The sequence below is a fragment of the Peromyscus maniculatus genome, chromosome 10, assembly GCF_049852395.1.
Source record: "Peromyscus maniculatus bairdii isolate BWxNUB_F1_BW_parent chromosome 10, HU_Pman_BW_mat_3.1, whole genome shotgun sequence".
Taxonomy (NCBI): domain Eukaryota; kingdom Metazoa; phylum Chordata; class Mammalia; order Rodentia; family Cricetidae; genus Peromyscus; species Peromyscus maniculatus.
The window spans coordinates 83066505-83086502 of NC_134861.1; the positions used below are offsets into that span (position 1 = coordinate 83066505).

The 19998-nt window shown below is 39.3% G+C and overlaps 1 protein-coding gene across 2 annotated transcripts in view; it reads right to left on the reverse strand.

Annotated features, from left to right (window-relative positions):
• Nucleotides 1–11586: 11586 nt before the first annotated feature.
• Jchain (joining chain of multimeric IgA and IgM) overlaps nt 11587–19998 on the reverse strand; it is a 32782-nt gene continuing 24370 nt past the window's right edge. For both annotated transcript variants that reach the window (XM_042257607.2, XM_076546577.1), the window contains 3 exons: nt 16555–16675; nt 13513–13593; nt 11587–12513 (listed from right to left, as the gene is read on the reverse strand). In XM_042257607.2, coding sequence (XP_042113541.1) covers nt 12300–12513; nt 13513–13593; nt 16555–16675 — 416 coding nt within the window. In that variant the 3' untranslated portion in view covers nt 11587–12299. The remainder of the gene's footprint in view (nt 12514–13512; nt 13594–16554; nt 16676–19998) is intronic.

Here is a 19998-nt window from a genome sequence, read left to right on the forward strand (position 1 = left end):
GGTTTTGCACACCCCGCAGGCTGTTGAGTCTTCCATTTTCTATAGAGGCCCACACACCAGCACAGTCCTGATGCACTGGACGCCTTTTCCTTTGTGTTGTTCTTGTTCGTTCTGTTTCCCAGTTAATATGATCTCTGGCATTTTTCCTTCTACTGTCCTCTAACGCCATCATTGGCTTCCTTCTTTCTCCTTTGATCTTCTCTTTCTCCGTCCTTCTCTATAGAGCTCCTCCCCCTTCTCTCTCCATCACTTCTCACATTCTGAAGTAGCTGTCCTTGACCGTCGTCTGTCTGGTCTGTATCCTAGTGTGGAACTTGGACCTTTAACCAATTCATTTTTCCTCTCTGACTCTTTTTTCTCCTTAAATTTCTTGTTTTTCCTATTTTATATATATATATATACATATATGTATGCCATTTTTCATGCTTTTCACTCTCCTTTAATCTACTCTGTAAATTCTACTCTCTGATTTTTTTCTCAGCCAAACCATCACTGTAGATAACACCTGAAGTAGCTACTTTCATTGTTAATTTTCTCCTGACCTCTCCAAGTAGACAGCTTTGTTAAAAGAGCATATTCTAGGAGAATGGAAGACAGGCTAATTATCAGATCATAGAGCTTAGGAAAGTGGGAAATGAAGAAGAGAAGAAATTGTTGCTCTGGGACTGAGTAACCAGAAAAAGAGACTAAGTAAGGCTTGCTATACCCTGTCACCAATTCATAATCTCCAGGATCTGCAGAGGCCATTTGGGGAAGACTACCTTATGCATATAAAATACTCAATGTTCAATTGTCTTTACTAGTTCATTATAAATTATTGTACCACTATATATTATGACTATCATGCTTATGCTTCATGTTCTTGTAGGTTATTCACAGACATGACTTCCGGGTATCATAACTAAATAGTGTAAATTATTTTGTAAAGTAGATGTTTCTATATTGTCTTGCTTAGAATATATTTGAGTTTTATTGATATTATTTTTACTGCTATTAAAGGCATTTTGGCCTGTTATCTGGATATTGCCTGTTTTGAGTATGGGGGTAAAAAAGAAATCTCTAAATTAAATTACCTACAAAGTTACTTTCTATTCCTAAAGAGTTTCTTAGAGAAATTTTCCTGTGACAGATTTTTGTATGACCTCAGAAATTTGGTGAAACCATCCCAAGAAAAGGAACTTGGCCCTTGAGTCTAGTATTATGTCTTACCAATAGAAGATTCCCAACAAGCGTTTCCTGGTTGGCTGGCTTCTGAATGCCTTTAAACATTCACACCGCTACCGGTTCTTCCTGTGGGAGATAGGTGAGGATACTGGACAAAGCCCCACGTCTTCTAGCCTGGTGTTTAGCAGCATTGGCATTGGATCACTGTAGACTGTGCTACCCACTGATGGCTTAAGTTCCTCCCCGGCCCACCAGTTTTAGACTTTAACCATAGATCAAAAACCACTAGCTTGATATTTTCCCCCAAACTTCAATGTGAATACTTTCATTACAAAATGTTCAGTTTGTATTTCGCCATAATGAATAGGTGGCACAGTTGTTTTAGCAGATATTGTCATGCCAAGAGGGATGAGCCCAAGGCACAGGGGTAGAAGGATTTACCAAACATAAAAGTTTTAGTAAAGAACAGAGACTTCGGACAGAGACACAGTGGGCAAGGTCTCCTGGGCAGAGCCCCACCTGTGAAAGAGAGTGATGTGGTTCTTGTACGGGAGTTGAGAGAAGTCACCTGGGCAGCCCCCTGAGCCATTCATGCATGTCAGGTCTCCTCTGAACAAAGTGGAGATGGCAGCTCACTGTGGTCTTGAGGTAGTCGATTTAATATAACATCGTTAGGAACCATTAAGAATAGGGCTGGTATAAGGTGGTGTAAGTCACTGGGCCTGGCTCTAAACAGTAATAACCTGAGTGCCACCGAGTGAGTCATTTTGCTTTTTAGGGGGCTTTGGTTTGGGCCTTTTTGTGGGTTTTTAAATTTTATTTTATGTTTTATTGCTTTGTGGTGGTGGTAGTGGCATTTAAATTTTTCCCCTCTGGGGGAGCGGGGGAGTTTTCAGTTCTCTTTAAGGGGCTTGCCGCTGGGAGTTTGACCATGCGCCAATGAATATATGGGCAACACAAATTGGACTTGGTGTATTCTTTTTCTTTAGGGGGTAGGGCACAAGGTTGGGAGGGTAGACCTGGGAGGAATGAGAAATGAGTGTCATTGGGGTGCATTGTATGAAATTCCCAATAATCAATAAAAAACATTTGTTGGGGGAAAAAAAAAAAAAAGGATGAAGTGAACTTTTTTTTAAATCTCTTCCCACTAGCCTTGGTTTGAAGTCTATTTTGTCATGTATTTACAGTGACCTGTGTTGTTTCCTATGTCCATTTAATTGGAACACCCATTTTTATCCTTCTCCCCCAAGGTAGTGACTGTTATTTGTAGTCAAGTTTATTTAATGGAGGCAAAAAAAAAAAATTCCCCTCTGGTTTTGGCCTTTTTAAAGTCTCTACAAATGTGCTGACACGTCTGCATCTTTGAGATATTACTACTGTCATCTGTAATGTAAAGTGTAAAAATCATAGTGTGACCAAAAACAAATCTACTAAACTTGAGAGCATAATAAAAAAGAATGAAAATGGTCCTGTAGATAACGATACTTCTTCCCATGAGCACAGGGATGCTTCTACAAGCCTGCCTAGTAGGCGTGAGCTCCTTGCATTAAATGTATTGCTCGCTCTGTGTCCTGCTTAGTTGTTCTTAAAGCTTTGGAGCTCTGCTCTAAAGTAAGGAGCACGTACTGAATGTTGTGATAACAACACACCCTTTACCTCTAGCATCTCCATCCTGCCGCCGCTGCTCACTTCTGCAGTGGACGACCATATCCAACAGTCATGTCTGCTGGTTCTAACATAGGTAGGCATAACCCAGGACGTCCTTAGGAGATAAATTATCCAGAAGGAAACCATACCTGAAGGTCACAGAAACAAGAGCTGGCCCAGAGGCTCATCCACACCTTCTGTCTGTCACAGTAGCTCTGGAGGCACGGTCTGTTTCTCTGGGGGAAATCTGGGTGCTTTCCTCTACAGAAGGTGAAGCAGAAAAATGAGGTGCAGGGTCCAGCTGACCTTCTGAGAATTCAGCTTGGCAGGCGTTTTCATGGAGACACTTCCGCCATGTTTCTGGAGCATCTAAAGATGTAAACAACACATTTAAATTTGGCCACTCAAACCAGAGTCACAAATTTAATACATCTTTTTTTTTTTTTTTTTTTTTTTTTTGGTTTGGCTTGGTTTGGTTTTGGCTGTTCTCTGGGTAACAGCCATGGCTGTCCTGTAACTCAGTCTGTAGACTAGGAGATTAGGCTGGCCTTGAATTTAGATTAAAGGTGTGTGCCACCACGCCCAGCCATTTAATACAGCTTTAAAGAGAATGCTGAGTTACGTTTATGGCTTATTTAGGCATTTCAATTTCTATTAGGCATATTCTATTTCTATCCTATTTCTGTTTCTCTTGTCTCATTTAAGCCAGTTTCAGTTACCACCTTTAAAATATTATTCATCTTGTAGTCATGAAGCCAAAAGTCATCTCTAAGAACCAAAAAGGGAACCAAAAATGTGGGACTTTAAAAAGGACAGGTCTGTTTCTGCTCCCTAAAACCTTAAAGGTTTCGCTGTGACTCAGGCCAACAGCTAACTGCACCCCCAAAGGAAGCTGCACTTGATAGGAAATAGTCACCATTTCACCAAAGGATATAATATTTGGTTTTTCTCTACCTGCACCTCCTTGCCTCTCTGCCTCACCCTATTCAGTAACAACCTTGTGCTGGCTCTTTGAATGTAGAGTCCATGCCATTTAGAAACACAAATCAGCTGGTAATGAGCAAAAGATGCTAGCAGAAGAGAAGCCCATATTGGTTTTGTACTGGTCAAAAATGAATTGGGGATTTGTTTGCAAGTTCTCTGTTCTATATTAAACCCTCTGTCTTGGTGATCATGACTTAGTCATCCTTAATGTTGGATAAAGTAGTGTTTCTTGTTTATTCTTTGTCAAGAGTGTTTTAGTTACTATAGGTGATGGAAATTTCCACATAAATTTTAGAATAAACTTGCTTATACCTGAAAGAAAGAAAGAAAGAAAGAAAGAAAGAAAGAAAGAAAGAAAGGAAGGAAGGAAGGAAGGAAGGAAGGAAGGAAGGAAGGAAGGAAGGAAGGAAAGAAAGAAAGAAAGAAAGAAAGAAAGAAAGAAAGAAAGAAAGAAAGAAAGAAAGAAAGAAAGAAAGAAAGAAAGAAAGAAAAGAGGGACAAGCTGAGCTGTAATCTGACAGAGAGTAATATGAAATGAATAAAGTTGGGCTCAACAACCCCCAGCCCCAGCCCTCCCCAGTCAAGACCTTCTGCTTGTGCCTCATTTCATCCCCACCCCCTCCCCAGCACCTGGTAACACGCACAAGGAGGGGCAGGATTCCTTTTTCTTTTTTAATTCATTTTACATACCAATCACAGTTCACCCCTCCTACTGTTTTCCCCCTCCTCACCCTCCCCACCAACCCAATCCCCATCCACTCCTCCAAAGTGTAAGGTCTCCCATGGGGAGTCAACAAAGCCTGGTACTTTAAGTGGAGGCAGAACCAAGCCCCTCCTCCCCTCCCCCCCCCCCCACCATCAAGGCTGAGCAAGGCATCCCACTATAGGGAATGGACTCCAAAAAGCCAGCTCATGCACCAGGTCCCACTGCCTGGGGCCCCTCAAACAGATCAAGCTATACAACTGTCTCCCACATGCAGAGGGCCTAGTTCAGTCCCATGCAGGCTCCACAGATGTCCGTCTTGTGGTGGTATTGTGTCCCCCAAAATATTGTGCACCCTAATAAACTTATCTGGGGTCAGAGACAGAACAGCCACAATATTATACATAGAGGATAGGCAGTGGTAGCTCACACCTTTAATCCTAGCATTCCAGAGGCAGAAATCCCTCTGGATCTCTGTGAGTTCAAGGCCACATTAGAAACAGCCAGACATGGTGACACATGCCTTTAATCCCAAGAAGTGAGCCTTTAATCCCAGGAAGTGATGGCAGAAAGCAGAAGGATATATAAGGCATGAAGACCAGTAACTAGAAGCTTTTAGCTGGTTAAGCTTTCAGGCTTTTGAGCAGCAGTTCAGCTGGGATCCATTTGGATGAGGACTCAGTGCCACACCAACTCCAGTGTCGTCTGTGTGACATGAATGATTATGTCAATAATAGCGGACGGGAGATATGTGTCCCATGGGACTAAGCTCCCTGGAGGTCCCTGGCAGAGTGCCCGTGTTATGCCTCCTTCTCAAAGAAGATGTACTTCACAGATCATGAGCTCCCTGGGCTGTGGGTTCTGTATAACTGCTTTTCTGATACTGTTCTAATTAATCTATAAAACACAGCCAAAATTAATGAATGCTTGGGTTGTGAACTATGGAGGAAAGGGCAAGCTGGGCATTGATCTTAATCAGATATAACAGAATGAGCCATTTCTTAAAGACCCCAAGCCGCTAGATAAAGAAAGTATAAAGGTTCAGGCACTTCTAGGGAATAAACACTTACCCACTAGGAATCCTTTAGGAATCCCAACTAAAGTGATTTATGGTAGAAAACGTTATCTCATAGGAGGCAGATGGTGGGCCCCTCCGTTGAGGAAGTTCAGCATGGGAAACTTAAGGACTACAGCAGAACTCCTTCCCCTGACAGGTGTAAAAGTACAAGAGTCCATATTCTAACAGGTAAAAAAGGTTTTATATTAGAAGATATATGTGGTGGAAGAACTGAAGAAAGACTTAGAGAAGGTGTGCAGCATTCAAACTGGCTAAGTGGGTCATGAGAACCAGAAAAGTAGAAGTGCATAATAAACTAGATAAGATGAAGGACACAGCTGCAACCTCAAAGTCTGCACAAGTCTAGGGACTGTACTAAGTTTAGAAATCACAGGCTGCTCTTTGGGTCATAAAGTTCTTGTGGGTGAAGGGATATGTCTAGCGCCGATTAATAATTGTGTGCTTGCTGTTTTTTTTTTAAGATGATGTAATTGAATTATTGCCAAGCTCTTGTTGTTCCTTGTATGACTTGATAGTTTTCTTTTCTGTATATAAACTACTGATTTGCAGAAGTAAAATTGCAGCAGATTCAAACCACTTCTAAGTGTGTTGTCTGTCTGTCATTCGCTGAATCCTTGCCTTCCTGACTACCCAAGCCTTGTTTCTCCTACGTTCGTGGTATCCCCGGTGGGCCAGGCCATGGCAGCTCAGAGACTTCCAGTCTGAGGAAACAGGATCAGCTGAGGAACTGGCGAGGTGAGGTAGGTGTGGCTTGTTCTGCTTCTCTGATCTTCCAGCATTCACCCCAATAACTGGCCTCAGGTTTGATTTTATTAAGAAGTACCTTTAAGATTCATGCTACATGGTCTAGAGTTCGTGAGTTCCCACAAGCTTGGTTCAGTTATCTCTACAGATTTTCCCATCATGATCTTGACTCCTCATATGATCATATAATCTCTCCTCCCTCTCTGGACTCCCAGAGCTCATCCCAGTACTTGGCTGTGGATCTCTGCATCTGCTTCCATCAGTTTCTGGATGAAGGTTCTATGATCACAATTAGGGTAGACACCAATTTGATTACTGGGGAAAGCCAGTTCAGGCACCCTCTCCACTATTGCTAGTAGTCTTTGCTGGGGTCTTCCTTGTGGGTTCCTGGGAATTTCCTAGCACCAGGTTTCTCCCTAACCCCATAATGGCTCCCTCTATCAAGATATCTCTTTCATTGCTCTCCCACTCTGTCCCTCCCCCAGCTCGACCATCCAGTTCCTTCATGTTCTCATCCCTCATCCTCTCCCTTCTACTACACCCCCCATCCCTAGTTTACCAAGGAGATCTCATCTATTTCCCCTTCCCAGGGCGATCCATACATCCCTCTTAGGGTCCTCCTTGTTCCTTAGTTTCTGGAGCTGTAGGTTGTAGTCTGGTTATTCTTTGCTTTATATCTAGTATCTACTTATAAGTGAGTACATACCATGTTTGTCTTTCTGGGTCTGGGTTACCTCACTCAGTATGATTTTTTTTCTAGTTCTGTCCATTTGCCTGCAAATTTCATGATGTCATTGTTTTGTACAGCTGAGTAACACTCCATTGTGTAAATGTATCTCATTTTCTTTATCTTTTCTTTGGTTGAGGGGCATCAAGATTGTTTCCAAGTTCTGGCTATTACAAATAACTCTGCTGAGCAAGTGTCCTTGTGGTATGATTGAGCATCCCCTGGGTGTATGTTCAAGTGGTATCATTGGATCTTAAGGTAGATTGATTCCCAATTTTCTAAGTCACCATACTGATATCCAAAGTGGCCATACAAGTTTGCACTCCCACTGGCAGTGGAGGAGTGTTTCCCTTACTCCACATCCTCTCCAACATAAGCTCTCATCAGTGTTTTTGATCTTAGCCATTCTGATAGGTGTAAGATGGTATCTCGGTTATTTTGATTTGCATTTCCTTGATGACTAGGGATGTTGAGCAATTCCTTAAATGTCTTTTGGCTATTTGAGATTCTTCTGTTGAGAATTCTCTGTTTAGATCTGTAACCCATTTTTTAATTGGATTATTTGGTATTTTGATGTCTAGTTTCTAGAGTACTTTATATATTTTGGAGATCAGCCCTCTGTCAGATGTAGGGTTGGTGAAGATCTATTAAATGAAACTGTGAATGAAATAACCCTTTCCTCTCCAAGTTGCTTTTAGTCATGGTGTTTCATCACAGCAATAATAACCCTAATGTAGACAAATTTCTAAATGGTCTTATTAAGTAAAAAGCATCATCTGGGCTTCAGCAGTGTCCAGTAGTACCCACTCCTACAGCTCTACCACCCACAGTATATATACACTATTTTTCCAGCTGACTCCACTCTGTGCATTCAATTTCTCTTAGTGGACATGCCAAGATCCTGGCATCTTCAACATCCTGAGGTCTCCATTCTGACTTAGGTGTCACCTTCACAGCATCTAGGTCAGACTCAAGGAAAAGGCTTCCAAGACTCTCCTTGCAGGGAATCCAACCATGTCACATATCAGCTTTATAAAACCTTGGTGCAAGCCTCCATGACTCTGTAGTTCATGCAGTTTGTTTTTCCTGCAGATCCATACCCATATAAACAATGCTGCCATGTTCTGTGGCCACCTCAAGATGTAGTTTGACTCCCTTCTCTTATAGTTGTGGTGGCCTCTGTCTACCTTGGAGGCTGAACCTAGGGTGTGTTTTCAAGAAGAGACTTCAGCTGTATTCTAGGTTGAAGCTGTCTACTTTCAAATGAGTTTGTACTTCACAATGTGGAGTCTTTGAGGGGTGTGGCCATGCTATCAAGATACCTTTCCTATTGTCACAGTGCAAAGTGTGAGGTCTCCCCTTAGTTTTGTCCCTTTGTGTCCATTTGCCTGCAAATTTCATGACATAATTGTTTTGTACAGCTGAGTAATACTCCATTGTGTAAATGTACCTCATTTTCTTTATCCTTTCTTCAGTTGAGGGGCATCTAGGTTGTTTCCAAGTTCTGGCTATTACAAATAACTGCTGAGCAATGTGCACAACCCCTTAGTTGTGCTAACTCTTTAACAACTGTAGCTGCTTTCTTTGCTCTCTTTGCTGACAACTTTATAAACTTTCTCCCACTCCATTCCTTGACCACATGCACATTTTTCCTGTCCTTCTGCTCCTCTGGATAGTCTTGCTCACAGTGAACTGGATAAGACAACTCTGGAGAGGTGAAAAAGTTGTTTGGCTTGAACTGTTTGGGGGGCCCCCAGGCGGTGGGACTAGGGCCTGTCCCTAGTGCATGAGCCAGCTTTCTGGAGCCTGGTGCCTGTGGTGAGACACTTTGCACAGCCTTGGCGCAGGGAGGAGGGGCTTGGACCTGCCTCAACTGAGTGTGCCAGGCTCTGCTGACTCCCCATGGGAGAACTTGCCTTGGGGGAAGTGGGAGTGGGGGGGCTTGGGTGGACCAGGGGTGGGAGGAAGGAGGAGAGGGGAATCTGTGGCTGATAATGCGGGATGAATGGAAAATTTCTTAATAAAAAAAATTAATTAATTTTTTAAGAAAGAAGACTAATCAGTAAGAAGCCACAGCCTGGATGCTATGCTGTCTTGAAATTCCCTCTGCCGAGCAACTTAGTCTATTAGTTTTTAATTCAGCCTCACCCAAACACCCAGGGCTCTGGCAGAACACAGCCACATTCTATTCCAGAATGTAGCATGAAGAGCCCGATGCCAGTTCTCAACAGAGGCTTTCCCTTCTGAAATCTCATGACAGGCACACACGGTTCACATTTCTATTGGCAGTCTGAGCTCAACTCTCCTCAGAATAATCTATTAAGTTCAGTTTACAGCATTCAAGGCTTCTCTAGCCTGTAGCTCCAAACTCTTCCACATTTCTCCTGCATATCAGTTCCAAAGACCTCTGCTCATGTGGTCAGGTTTATCACAGCCACACCCTCACTACTCAGTACCAATTTTCCTCTATCTGTTACTTTTTGGTGCTCTGGGGGGAAAAACGGTTTCTTTGGTTCACACTTTGAAGGCACAATCCCTCCTGTCAGGGAAGGCCTGGTGTCAAAAGCTTAAGTCACACTGCATCTGAATTAAGGAAGCAGAGAGCCGTGAATGCTGGTGCTCAGCTGGCTTTCTTCTCTTTATTCAGTCTAGGATTCCAATCCACTGGATGACAGCGCCCACATAAGGAACTCCCTCAGAAACCTGCCTAGAGATCTGTCTCCCAGGTGAATCTAGGCCCTGTCAAGATGACAGTATTAAGTGTCACAGCCATTTAGAAAGAAAGCTGGCTGGGCGGTGGTGGCGCACGCCTTTAATCCCAGCACTCGGGAGGCAGAGGCAGGCGGATCTCTGTGAGTTCGAGGCCAGCCTGGTCTACAGAGCTAGTCCAGGAAAGGCTCCAAAGCTACAGAGAAACCCTGTCTCAAAGAAAAAAAAAAGAAGAAGGAAGGAAAGAAGGAAGCTGGCTCATGGTTTTGGGGATACAGTCCATAATGGTGGGGTGTTGGGGCAGTCATAATGTTGTTCACTACAACAGCTATCCTAAGGGAAACATAAGCACACACACATATATGTGGATATATCCTTGTTTTCATGGACTCATACTAAATAAATAAATGTAACTGTCAAAAATCTTTAGGTATGCTACTTTGTAAAATGAAAACAGAACTCTTCATAGTCCTATGAAAATTAAATGAGAATGCATATTTAAAAATTTATAGTCATGCCGGGCGGTGGTGGCGCACGCCTTTAATCCCAGCACTCGGGAGGCAGAGCCAGGTGGATCTCTGTGAGTTCGAGGCCAGCCTGGACTACCAAGTGAGTCCCAGGAAAGGCGCAAAGCTACACAGAGAAACCCTGTCTCGAAAAACCAAAAAAAAAAAAAAAAAAAAAAAAAAAAAAAAAAAATTTATAGTCATTGTACTCTGTAATCCAACCACTAGGGGGAAGTAGAGGCTCATAATCCTAATGCTATGGTTGCACTGCCCCCCCACACACAGCAGAATTTAGGAATTTGTAAGAGCTATAATTTCCCCAGCTTCCACACCCCCAAAACTACTTAGTCAGCATCTTTTGAGGGGAGGAGCTTAGTAACCTACTTTCCTGAGTCCTCCGGGTTATTCTCATGCACTCTGAAGTTAGGAACCACAACACACACCTGTGTTTTTCACCAGTTTGCTGCCTGGGCAGAAAGATGAGCAAAAGAAAATAGTCACAACTGTAATTGACTAACTATTGCTAATTACTATGACAGCTACACTAAATGACTATAAACACAGATACATAGAGAGGATGTATCATCATTCTCATAAAAGTCTATGGGATAGTGATTTGAATTCCATTTTTAAAAGAAGAAATTATCTTAAATTGAATTACCTTGTCTGATGCTAATTCAGTCACTTAAGAGTTGGTATTTTAACTTGGGCCATTAAAGTTACCTACTAGACTAATATACACAGCTACCATACAGCCAAGACCTGGAAAGTCCACCCCACTGTTCCCAGGTCAGAAGTACCTACGTGTTTGGCTTCTGATTCAGCAGCTACTTTCCATAGTGCCCTTAGATAAATACATCAATTGGCCATGGCTTCCTGCCATAAGGTTTCTTTGTGTGTGACCAGTTAGTATTCTGAAATTGCCCTACCATTTATGTGAGTGCTTTCTACTTGGACAAAGCTGAATAAAGTTTTTTTGTTTTTTAGTTTTGTTTTGTCTTTTTGAGGGGGCATAATTTGTTTTCTTCTGTTTGCAATGCTGGACATCAAACTCGAGGCCTTAAACATGGTAGGCAAGCACTGAGTACACTTCCTGCTTCCATACATTGGGTGCTACATGCTATGGGCCTGGCCTTTGTCCCTAATTTTAAATGTGAAATGACAAAGACTTCCCAAATATGTACTCAGATAAACTTTGTGATGAATGCACCACTACATTATGCTGACAAACCGTTCGCCAATAATAAGTTATATTTAATTTACATATAAGAAGATTAAACACAAGCAAAAATTGTTCCAATAAATTATTTCACACGGGTGTATATATGCTTATGAATCTATTTAATTGTTCAAACTGTGCTAGAGAATACATATTTAGGAATACAAATTTCATTAGACTCAGCTGCAACACAGAAGACTCCTCTAAGAATTTCAGACAATAATCTGATTGACAAAAAATTTATCAAAAAAATCAAGTGCCAAGTCTGTGTTATATGAAAATATGTTTTTTTTCATTTGTGCATCAAATCATATCACTTTCAGCAAAATGGTTTTGTAAATAGTTCCAAAATGTGTCCTTTACAGCTTCTAGTAAAGATACATAATTGCCCTGCGTTAATGTGTATGTTTTCTCTACACAGTGAGACATTAAGAGAGAGGATAGTACAGAATGTGCAGAAGTTCCAGCTCTCCATGGCAAAGTAAGAAAGAAAAAGGATTTAACTGAATTATGTCTCTTGACTTTTACTCTTGGAATTTTACTTTCTCCCCTTGTTTACATTTTTAAACACTAGAAAATGAACTCTTGCAAATACCTCCTCAGGCAGGCATGAGGATTTAATACTTAGAATCGAGAAGGAATTACATAATAATGATAGCAATGTTGATATTTTAACTATTTTAAGGGAATGTTAGTTTTATACCATCCAAAAAGGAAAAAAAAAATCCTGGTTTCAAACTCATTAGCAGTAAGGATAACTTCTAGGTTCAAATGGAGAGCTCCTAAAGACAGAGTTGCAGAGTGAGTAGTGACTCAAACTAGTCGGGGTAGCAGGAGTCAGGGGTCAGAGCTGTGGTCACCATTTTAGTCTCACCACGATACATAAGTGGGACCATGGATGTGTAGCACTTGTTTCTGTTGTACATGTAGCAGGTCTCGGGAACAGCACTGTCTTCATTGCAGAGAGTGCTCTGGCTGGCAGTGACAACCTGATCACCCAGCTCCACTTCCACAGGATCGCATTTCTTACAGCTGGAAAAACACATAGGTATTAGAAATCCCCCAGTCAATATTATCTCAATATACAAGTCACTATAAATGTTTATCTGACGTCTGTTAGTTCTTGTAGCTCTAACCTACAATAAATGATAAGTCTTTCCAGACCTAATCATCTGCAAAACAGAACACTTTATAAAATTCTTTAATCGTCCCTGTACCAAATGTAAGTGAAAGTAAGCAATATAATTAATGATATGATGATACAATCATCTTACCCACACTATCCAGCAGCTTCCACTGTGTTAGTTTCTCCATAGTTATAAGTTTGTTTCAATGAATTCAGTTTTAGTGACAAGAGGAATATATATTATATATGTAGATATACATATATTATATATATGGATCTACACATACAGACAGACATATTTAGGGGAACAGTGTTTCACTATATTGCTCATGCTGGCCTGGAACCATCAATCCTCCTAATCCTGCACCATCCTCTTGAGGGAATTTTCAGGTGTTTTTTGGTTTGGTTTTTTTGAGACAGGGTTTCTCTGTGTAGTTCTGGCTGTCCTGTAATTTACTCTGTAGACCAGGATGCCCTTGAACTCGGAGATCTGCCTGGATCTGCCTCCCAGGTGCCAGGATTAAAGGCGTGTGCCACCATGCCCAGTGAGGAACCTTTTTTTTTTTTTTTTTTTTTTTTGACTGTTTAACATTGGATTCTGTCATCTGCAAAGAAACACATGCATGCTAAAACCTAAAGCTACTTATTTAAATGTGAAGGTAAATCAGCCACTTCTGTATAAATAACAATAATTTCTTCTTTGAAATAAAGTTATTGCTACTATTTTCCTATGACCAAGTTTCATGAAGTTCTGGTACCTCGTCATTAACGTAGCATCAGTGTATTCAAAAGGTCAGACATTTGTCAATGTCTTATATCCCAATGTATTTTCAGAAATATCATTATTAATAAAATTAATTAAAGCAATTAACTTCAACATATGTAAGTATGAAGGAAAACCTTACAGGTCCGACAAATGGTACACAAATTTCGTTCTCAGTGGAGAGGTGGGATCCGAGATATTCTCCCTGTTGTTCAGAGGGACGCTAAAAGGAGAGAGAGAAAACGGTAAAACAATAAATACAAATATTGTTGTTCCTGGTGATAATGTCTTAAGGGAGTAGTATTTACTACTTAACTTATTATGACTTCACTCAACTGTAAACTATTACTCAGGTCTCACAAGAATTTGTTATACTTTATCAGTTTCTTGGCTATAATCTAGTTGTTTTCCTAATTTATATAGGGCTATGTGTCGAGTGTAGAAGGTGTTCTTTGTTTGTAGAATGAACAGGTAAAAAATATATTATCTGTATTTTTAAAGATATATAAATTATAAATTAATTTTTATTCATTTATTTTGTGTGTATAGGTGTTTTGTTTGCATGCATGTCTGTGTGCACCTTATTCATGTAATACCTCTGGGGGCATGTTTTATTTTATGGTTTTTTTAGGAAGGAGTTTTTTGCCTGGTTTTGTTTGGGGGTGGGTTTTATTGTGTTTTCATTTATTCTCTTGTTTTGGAGGGATTGTTTGGTGTAGTTTTATTGTTTGAGTATTGAGATGGCATTTCATTTAGCTCAGGTTTGCTTCAAACTCACTTTGTAGCAAAGGATGACCTTGAACTCCTGATTCTTTTGTCTCCATCTCCCAAAGGTTGAGACTACTCAAGTGTGTCACCATTCCCAGTTCAGCATGGACTACTTTATATACTTTATATTGTATTCCCAGTACTAACCCTCAACATTAGCTAGTCACTAAATAAAGATTTTTTTGAATTAATAAATTTGTCTATGATTTGATTTTATTATAAAGGCTCTTATGATACTAGAAAGGGCTTTTTAGCGTTTATTCATTTATTACATGTATTGTTGATGGTGAGCGTGCTCATGCCACAGCACCTGTGTGGAGATCAGAGGGTAACTGCGGGAGTCAGTCCTCTCCTTCCGCCATGCAGCGTCCTGGAGACCAAATCCAAGTTGTCATTAACTCAAAAAAAGGTTTTAAATGATGGGAAGGACAGGGAAATAAACATTTATAAGGGTCTACTGTGAGCCAAACACTGTTCTTGTATAAATTTATATTATGTAGTCTAAGCCCCAAATACATACATATCTATGCATGATTATCCTTTTTCACAGCTCAGGAATAAGGTTCAAGGTAAGTACATAACTTTTCCTAAAGCCACGCCATTACAGTAAGTAATAGGCTTGGGAATGGTGTCTTAACGACACAGCAGTGGCAATATCCTTAAAAAACACACAGCAAACATCAGTACGCATCAGCTAAGTGTCTGAAGTAAGTAAATTATCTGATTTCAGTAAATGATACAAGTAAAAGATGAATTAGAAAAATCCTGGAAGCTACCTAAACAATTGTCCCCCTGGGGATTCAAAAGTAAGTGGTTCTTCAACATGGTTTATGTGTAATGTCATGGGCTAATTCCCTTTCATTGCATGTCTGTGAGAATCTATAACTCTCAATGAGTTCTGTGGACAAAATCTGAGCAAAAACGTCTGCCCTAGACTTCTGTAAAATTTCCTCAGCTTGTTAACAAAATTCAACTTCAGTTAAGTCATGATTCAATCTCATTAAAGGTGCTACACATCAAAAGTGGATTTAAGACACTACATTTAAACCAGGCAACCCCCTTGAAGACCCCTCCCTGCTAAAGGGAGCTGTTTCTGAAAATTCCCCTGGGGATCAACGGCTAAACTAAGACACACAGACTGGAGAAGGGTTAGCCAAGCTGAGAGAGCTGACGGAAATAACTCTTGAACAGAGGACCCAGTGGATGTAAAAACAGAATAGAAAAGATGTAAAAAACAGAAAACACTGTGAACGTGAGGAAATAAAGACACACTACAGGATTCCTGGGTGGGGTTGCTTGTTTGTTTGCTTTTAACACAAAGTAAATAGAGTGAACAATCTTCAGAGCTATGCTAAGCTTTGTCGGGAGGGAAGGCACATTTGTAACAATATTGATAACAATTTTGGGGACAGCACCAAATGCATTTAATCAGGACAGTGACCCAATGTTAATAGACACATAGTTAAGCAAATAATAGTACTGTTTAAATATGTGACAGAAACTATAAAAGCTTTAAAAAGAATCGATATTCTCAATTTTTAAACAATAATCCTATGAAGTAGGCTCATTTTTCTTCTATTTAAAGGTAAGAAATTTTAGGTTTGGAGTAGACAAATAATTTGATTATGTGTGAGAGTACAGTTACAAACTGATGCAACCAGACTTTGAAACAATTTTTAAACATTATACTTTCCCCATTGATAGCTAAAATTGATTTCTATGTTCTTTTCCTACAAGAGGTTTTTGATTGGATAAAACTATTAAGGTGGGAGTACTTAGCAAGGAAAATTAGTCACTGGTTGGATGAAGTAGAAATCTTATTTCTCAAGTGTTATCAGTATCCTTGCTATTGATTAAGTGCTACCAAGTATATAAGTCTGGGCTGTATGTGAAATGAAATAAATAGCTCTGATCCAGTCTGAGTGGAAAGTCAATCTGTCAGCTTTAGTCAGTCTGCTTTATGAAGACAGTGTAAAAATACTCACTAGTCCAGAATTAGAGAACAAAGTCGAGGGTTTACCATTACCTGAAGTTGCAGCTTGAGCTGACTAAGAACACCTCAAGTGATTCAAACTGAAATCGTGCATATAAACGGGCACGTCGGTGACTAAGTAGAAACCTCTGGTTTCCTTCACTTCTGCCCTCAACTTCTGTAAAATTCCCTCAAGCTTGTTAACAAAATTCAACTTCAGTTAAGTCATGATTTGATCTCATTAAAGGTGCTACACATCAAAAGTGGATTCAAGACACTACATTTAAACCAGGCAACCCCCTTGAAGACCACCACCACCCCTCCCCCGCTCTAGGGAGCTCTCTCAGGAAACCTTGCATGATTGCCTTTAAAAAGAAAAGAAGGCTTAATAACACAAAGTATCTGCTTATAAGAGAAAAGAGCAGAAATGTGAATGTCACATACACAATTCGGATATTTCTCTCCACAATGTCCTCATTAGGATTCTCGGTGGACCGGATGATCCTGGAAGTAACTCGGGTACACATGCATTTGTTGTCAGCAAGAAGGATCCTTTCATCATCACCTTGGGTTTGAAAGGTAAAATGTATCATGAAAAAAGAAAACACAGATCTATGTTGTCCTGGGTGTTGTGGTGCAGGCCCACAATCCCAGTGCTTAGAAAATTCAGGGGGAAGGATGAGAAATTCCAGGGCTATCTAGTAAATTCCAAGACAGTCTGTATTACATAAAGAGATTTTGTCCATCCAAAAAAAAAAAAAAAAAAAAAAAGTGCATGTGTTTTAAGATGAGTTAGTTTGCTTTTCTTGCCTGAATATTATATAAGAAGTCTCATCCAGCCCAGGCTGGCCTGAAACTCACTTTGCAGCTGTGGCTGGTTTTGAACTCTCCATCCCCTGCTTCTACCACCTGAAGTGCTGAGGTTACAAGAGTATGCCACTACACCTGGATCAAAAACTTTAATTTTTATTATTCATCAGTTCCAATCTATTTTTTTCCTTTTCAAATCTATTTTTTTCCTTTTCAAATCTAAAAGAGCAAAGGAAGTCTAGATACAATCTAAAAGGAATTTTCTTTTACTTCATTGCAAAAATTAATGAGAAGCTAAAGCTGGGCGCTGGTGGCACACACCTTTAATCCCAGCACTCAGGAGGAAGAGCCAGGAGGATCTCTGCGAGTTGGAGGCCAGCCTGATCTACAGAGCGAGATCCAGGACAGGCACCAAAACTACACAAAGAAACCCTGTCTCGAAAAATCAAAACCGCGCCCCCCCCCCAAAAAAAAAAGAAGAGGAAGAAGAAGCTAGGCTGAAAGAATTCTGATTTCTATCTAATGCTTCTAATTTTTTTAGTGATGTCACCTAGTAAAAATCAATAATAAACACCAATATGAAAGATAAAACAGAAATCTACAGTATTCCTCAATCAAAGGAAATATATGAAGCATTTATAAATCCAACTGGAAACACTGAGTCATTCCAGAACTCTCATTTCTTTTTGTAAAAAAAATTTTCCCTTAAATTGTATTGGAACAAGCATCTTTTCTCCCAAAACTATGTTATTTTGTAATATTTAATGTTCTCCACCCAAACTTTCCTAAACTATATATATTGTTTTTTATAACAATAATCACAGGACACAGATCCAGCCAAACAGAGTAGCAAGAGCTATATTAATATTTCTTAGAACTCTTTTAAAGGAGAGAATGGATATCAATGAAAAACACTGTCTGCAAAGTTTTGCTGTAAAAACAACTTAGAAAATATTGTTACATATGAGTTCAATTTAATATACAATATCATTATACAGAAAAATTAGTAAATATATCAGTATGTATTAAAGCTTTAACTTTGAGAGTCAATATTCATTCTCTGATCCATGACTCAAAGAGATGTAAATATTGCAAAGAATAAACAAAGACAAATTCTAATTATATGATGTTGAATCAATACCAGATCATCTAAGAGCCAGTAATAGTCTTATTTTAATAGTTCTAGTTAAATAATAATGATGCACAATATTCTTTTTTCTATAACTTCAGGTATGCAACTTTTAAAATCCACCCCCATTGAGTTTCAACTGAAAAACTTATGAAGAATTAGTACAGACAGTCAAACTATAAAGGTTAAAGGGTCAGGACAGAGATCATTCTACTTGGAGACCTAACTATTCCTGACAGCAGAGAGAACTTAATTGAGATTCAGTCTTAATGGTAATAACTACTTCAAACATTTTTTTTTATTATTTTACAACACCATTCAGTTCAACATAATAGCCACAGATTCCCCTGTTCTCCCCCTCTCGCCCACCCCTCCCCCCATACTTCAAACATTTTAAGATTGCTGTTATTGCATTCTTAATTGTTTGAAGAACAATGTACTAGTATGCTATTATTCATAAATTCTTAATAAACCATCAAAAATAAGTCTGCATGGTGCTGGAGAAGAGATGTCAGGGGCAATTTAAGATAATGATATAGCACTTATTAATTCTCTAAAAAGGGCAAAATAATTCAAATGGTGTTCTCTTCCTTTCATCTGTGTCTATAACTCTTAAATGCTTCTCTTAATGAAAATATACGTGAGTATGTAATGTCTGATCAGAGATATACATTAACAGCCAAGAAAATTGCTTCATTAGTAAGTATTAAATAGAAAATAGCCACACTCTATAAGGCATATTTATTTCCTTTCCAGAAACATAAGAGACCATCATTACTACTCACATATTTTTTAAAAAAATAATCAGCTTAATATATCTACCAGAAAATGTACAAAAACTCTTTACCAAGACCTAGACTGTAACATTTTCTCCCTAAAATTAAGCCCTTTTCCTAACAAGTTATTTTATTTAAAAGCATCTGAGACAGGGTAGATGTGCAATAAAGTATTTGCTAAATTGAATTGCATTCAAACAAATAGAATTACACAGCACTGTGTTGTGGATATGACTTCAATGGGTTCACTAAAGGTGGCTCCACTGTGCCAACAAAACAAGACAGCAGTTAGGAATGGGGGCTATGCAGTCAAATTGCCCAAGTCTACCTGTCACTTGCTACTGCGAGCTTAGATAGGGTATTTCACCTCAGTGCCAAGTGTTTCAACTTGCTGGAAATAATAAAAAGATGCAGAAAAGGGTATTGTGAAAATTAAGTGGAATACTGCAAGTAAAGCTTTTAGCATAATACCAAAATACCATAATACACAATTCAATAAGGTAGAACTGGCTAGGTATGACGGCACATGCCTGCAATCCCAGCAGAGGCAGAGGAATTTGGACTTTGAGACCATCCTGGTCTACATAGTGAGATCCTGTCTCAAAAAACAGGAGATGGAGAACAACTATTTTATATATAGCTACATCTATTTTATATAGACATGCTTACAAATATATAAACATGTTTGAAAACACAAGTGTTTATATACTCATATGTTTTGCTACTAGTATTTTATATTTTAAATAATATTTTTAAAATGTATTATTCATGTTATTAATAAAATATAAAGTGATTATGCTTAATTACATTTCTGTCTTGAAATAAGGATATACTTCTCTATTCAGAATATGTCCCTTGATACATCTTCCTGACAACAGAAGATGAAAAACAAAAATATCAGAAGTTCACACATCCTGAACAACACTAAACATTTTTAAAGGTTATGATATAAGGAAGTTGTTGAAACTGATTCCATTTCCCTGGAGAGATAAGATAAAAATATATTTTATATCATAATTACCAGTTATTACTTCACTTCTTTAGAATAGTAATTAAGGAGACTCATGGAGAGGCCTATTGATTTTCAAAGTTAAACATGGAAACTTATGTGTGTCTACCTGTATGTACCCCAAAATATTTATTTTGTTATGCGATAGACCGAGGTAGCCAAAC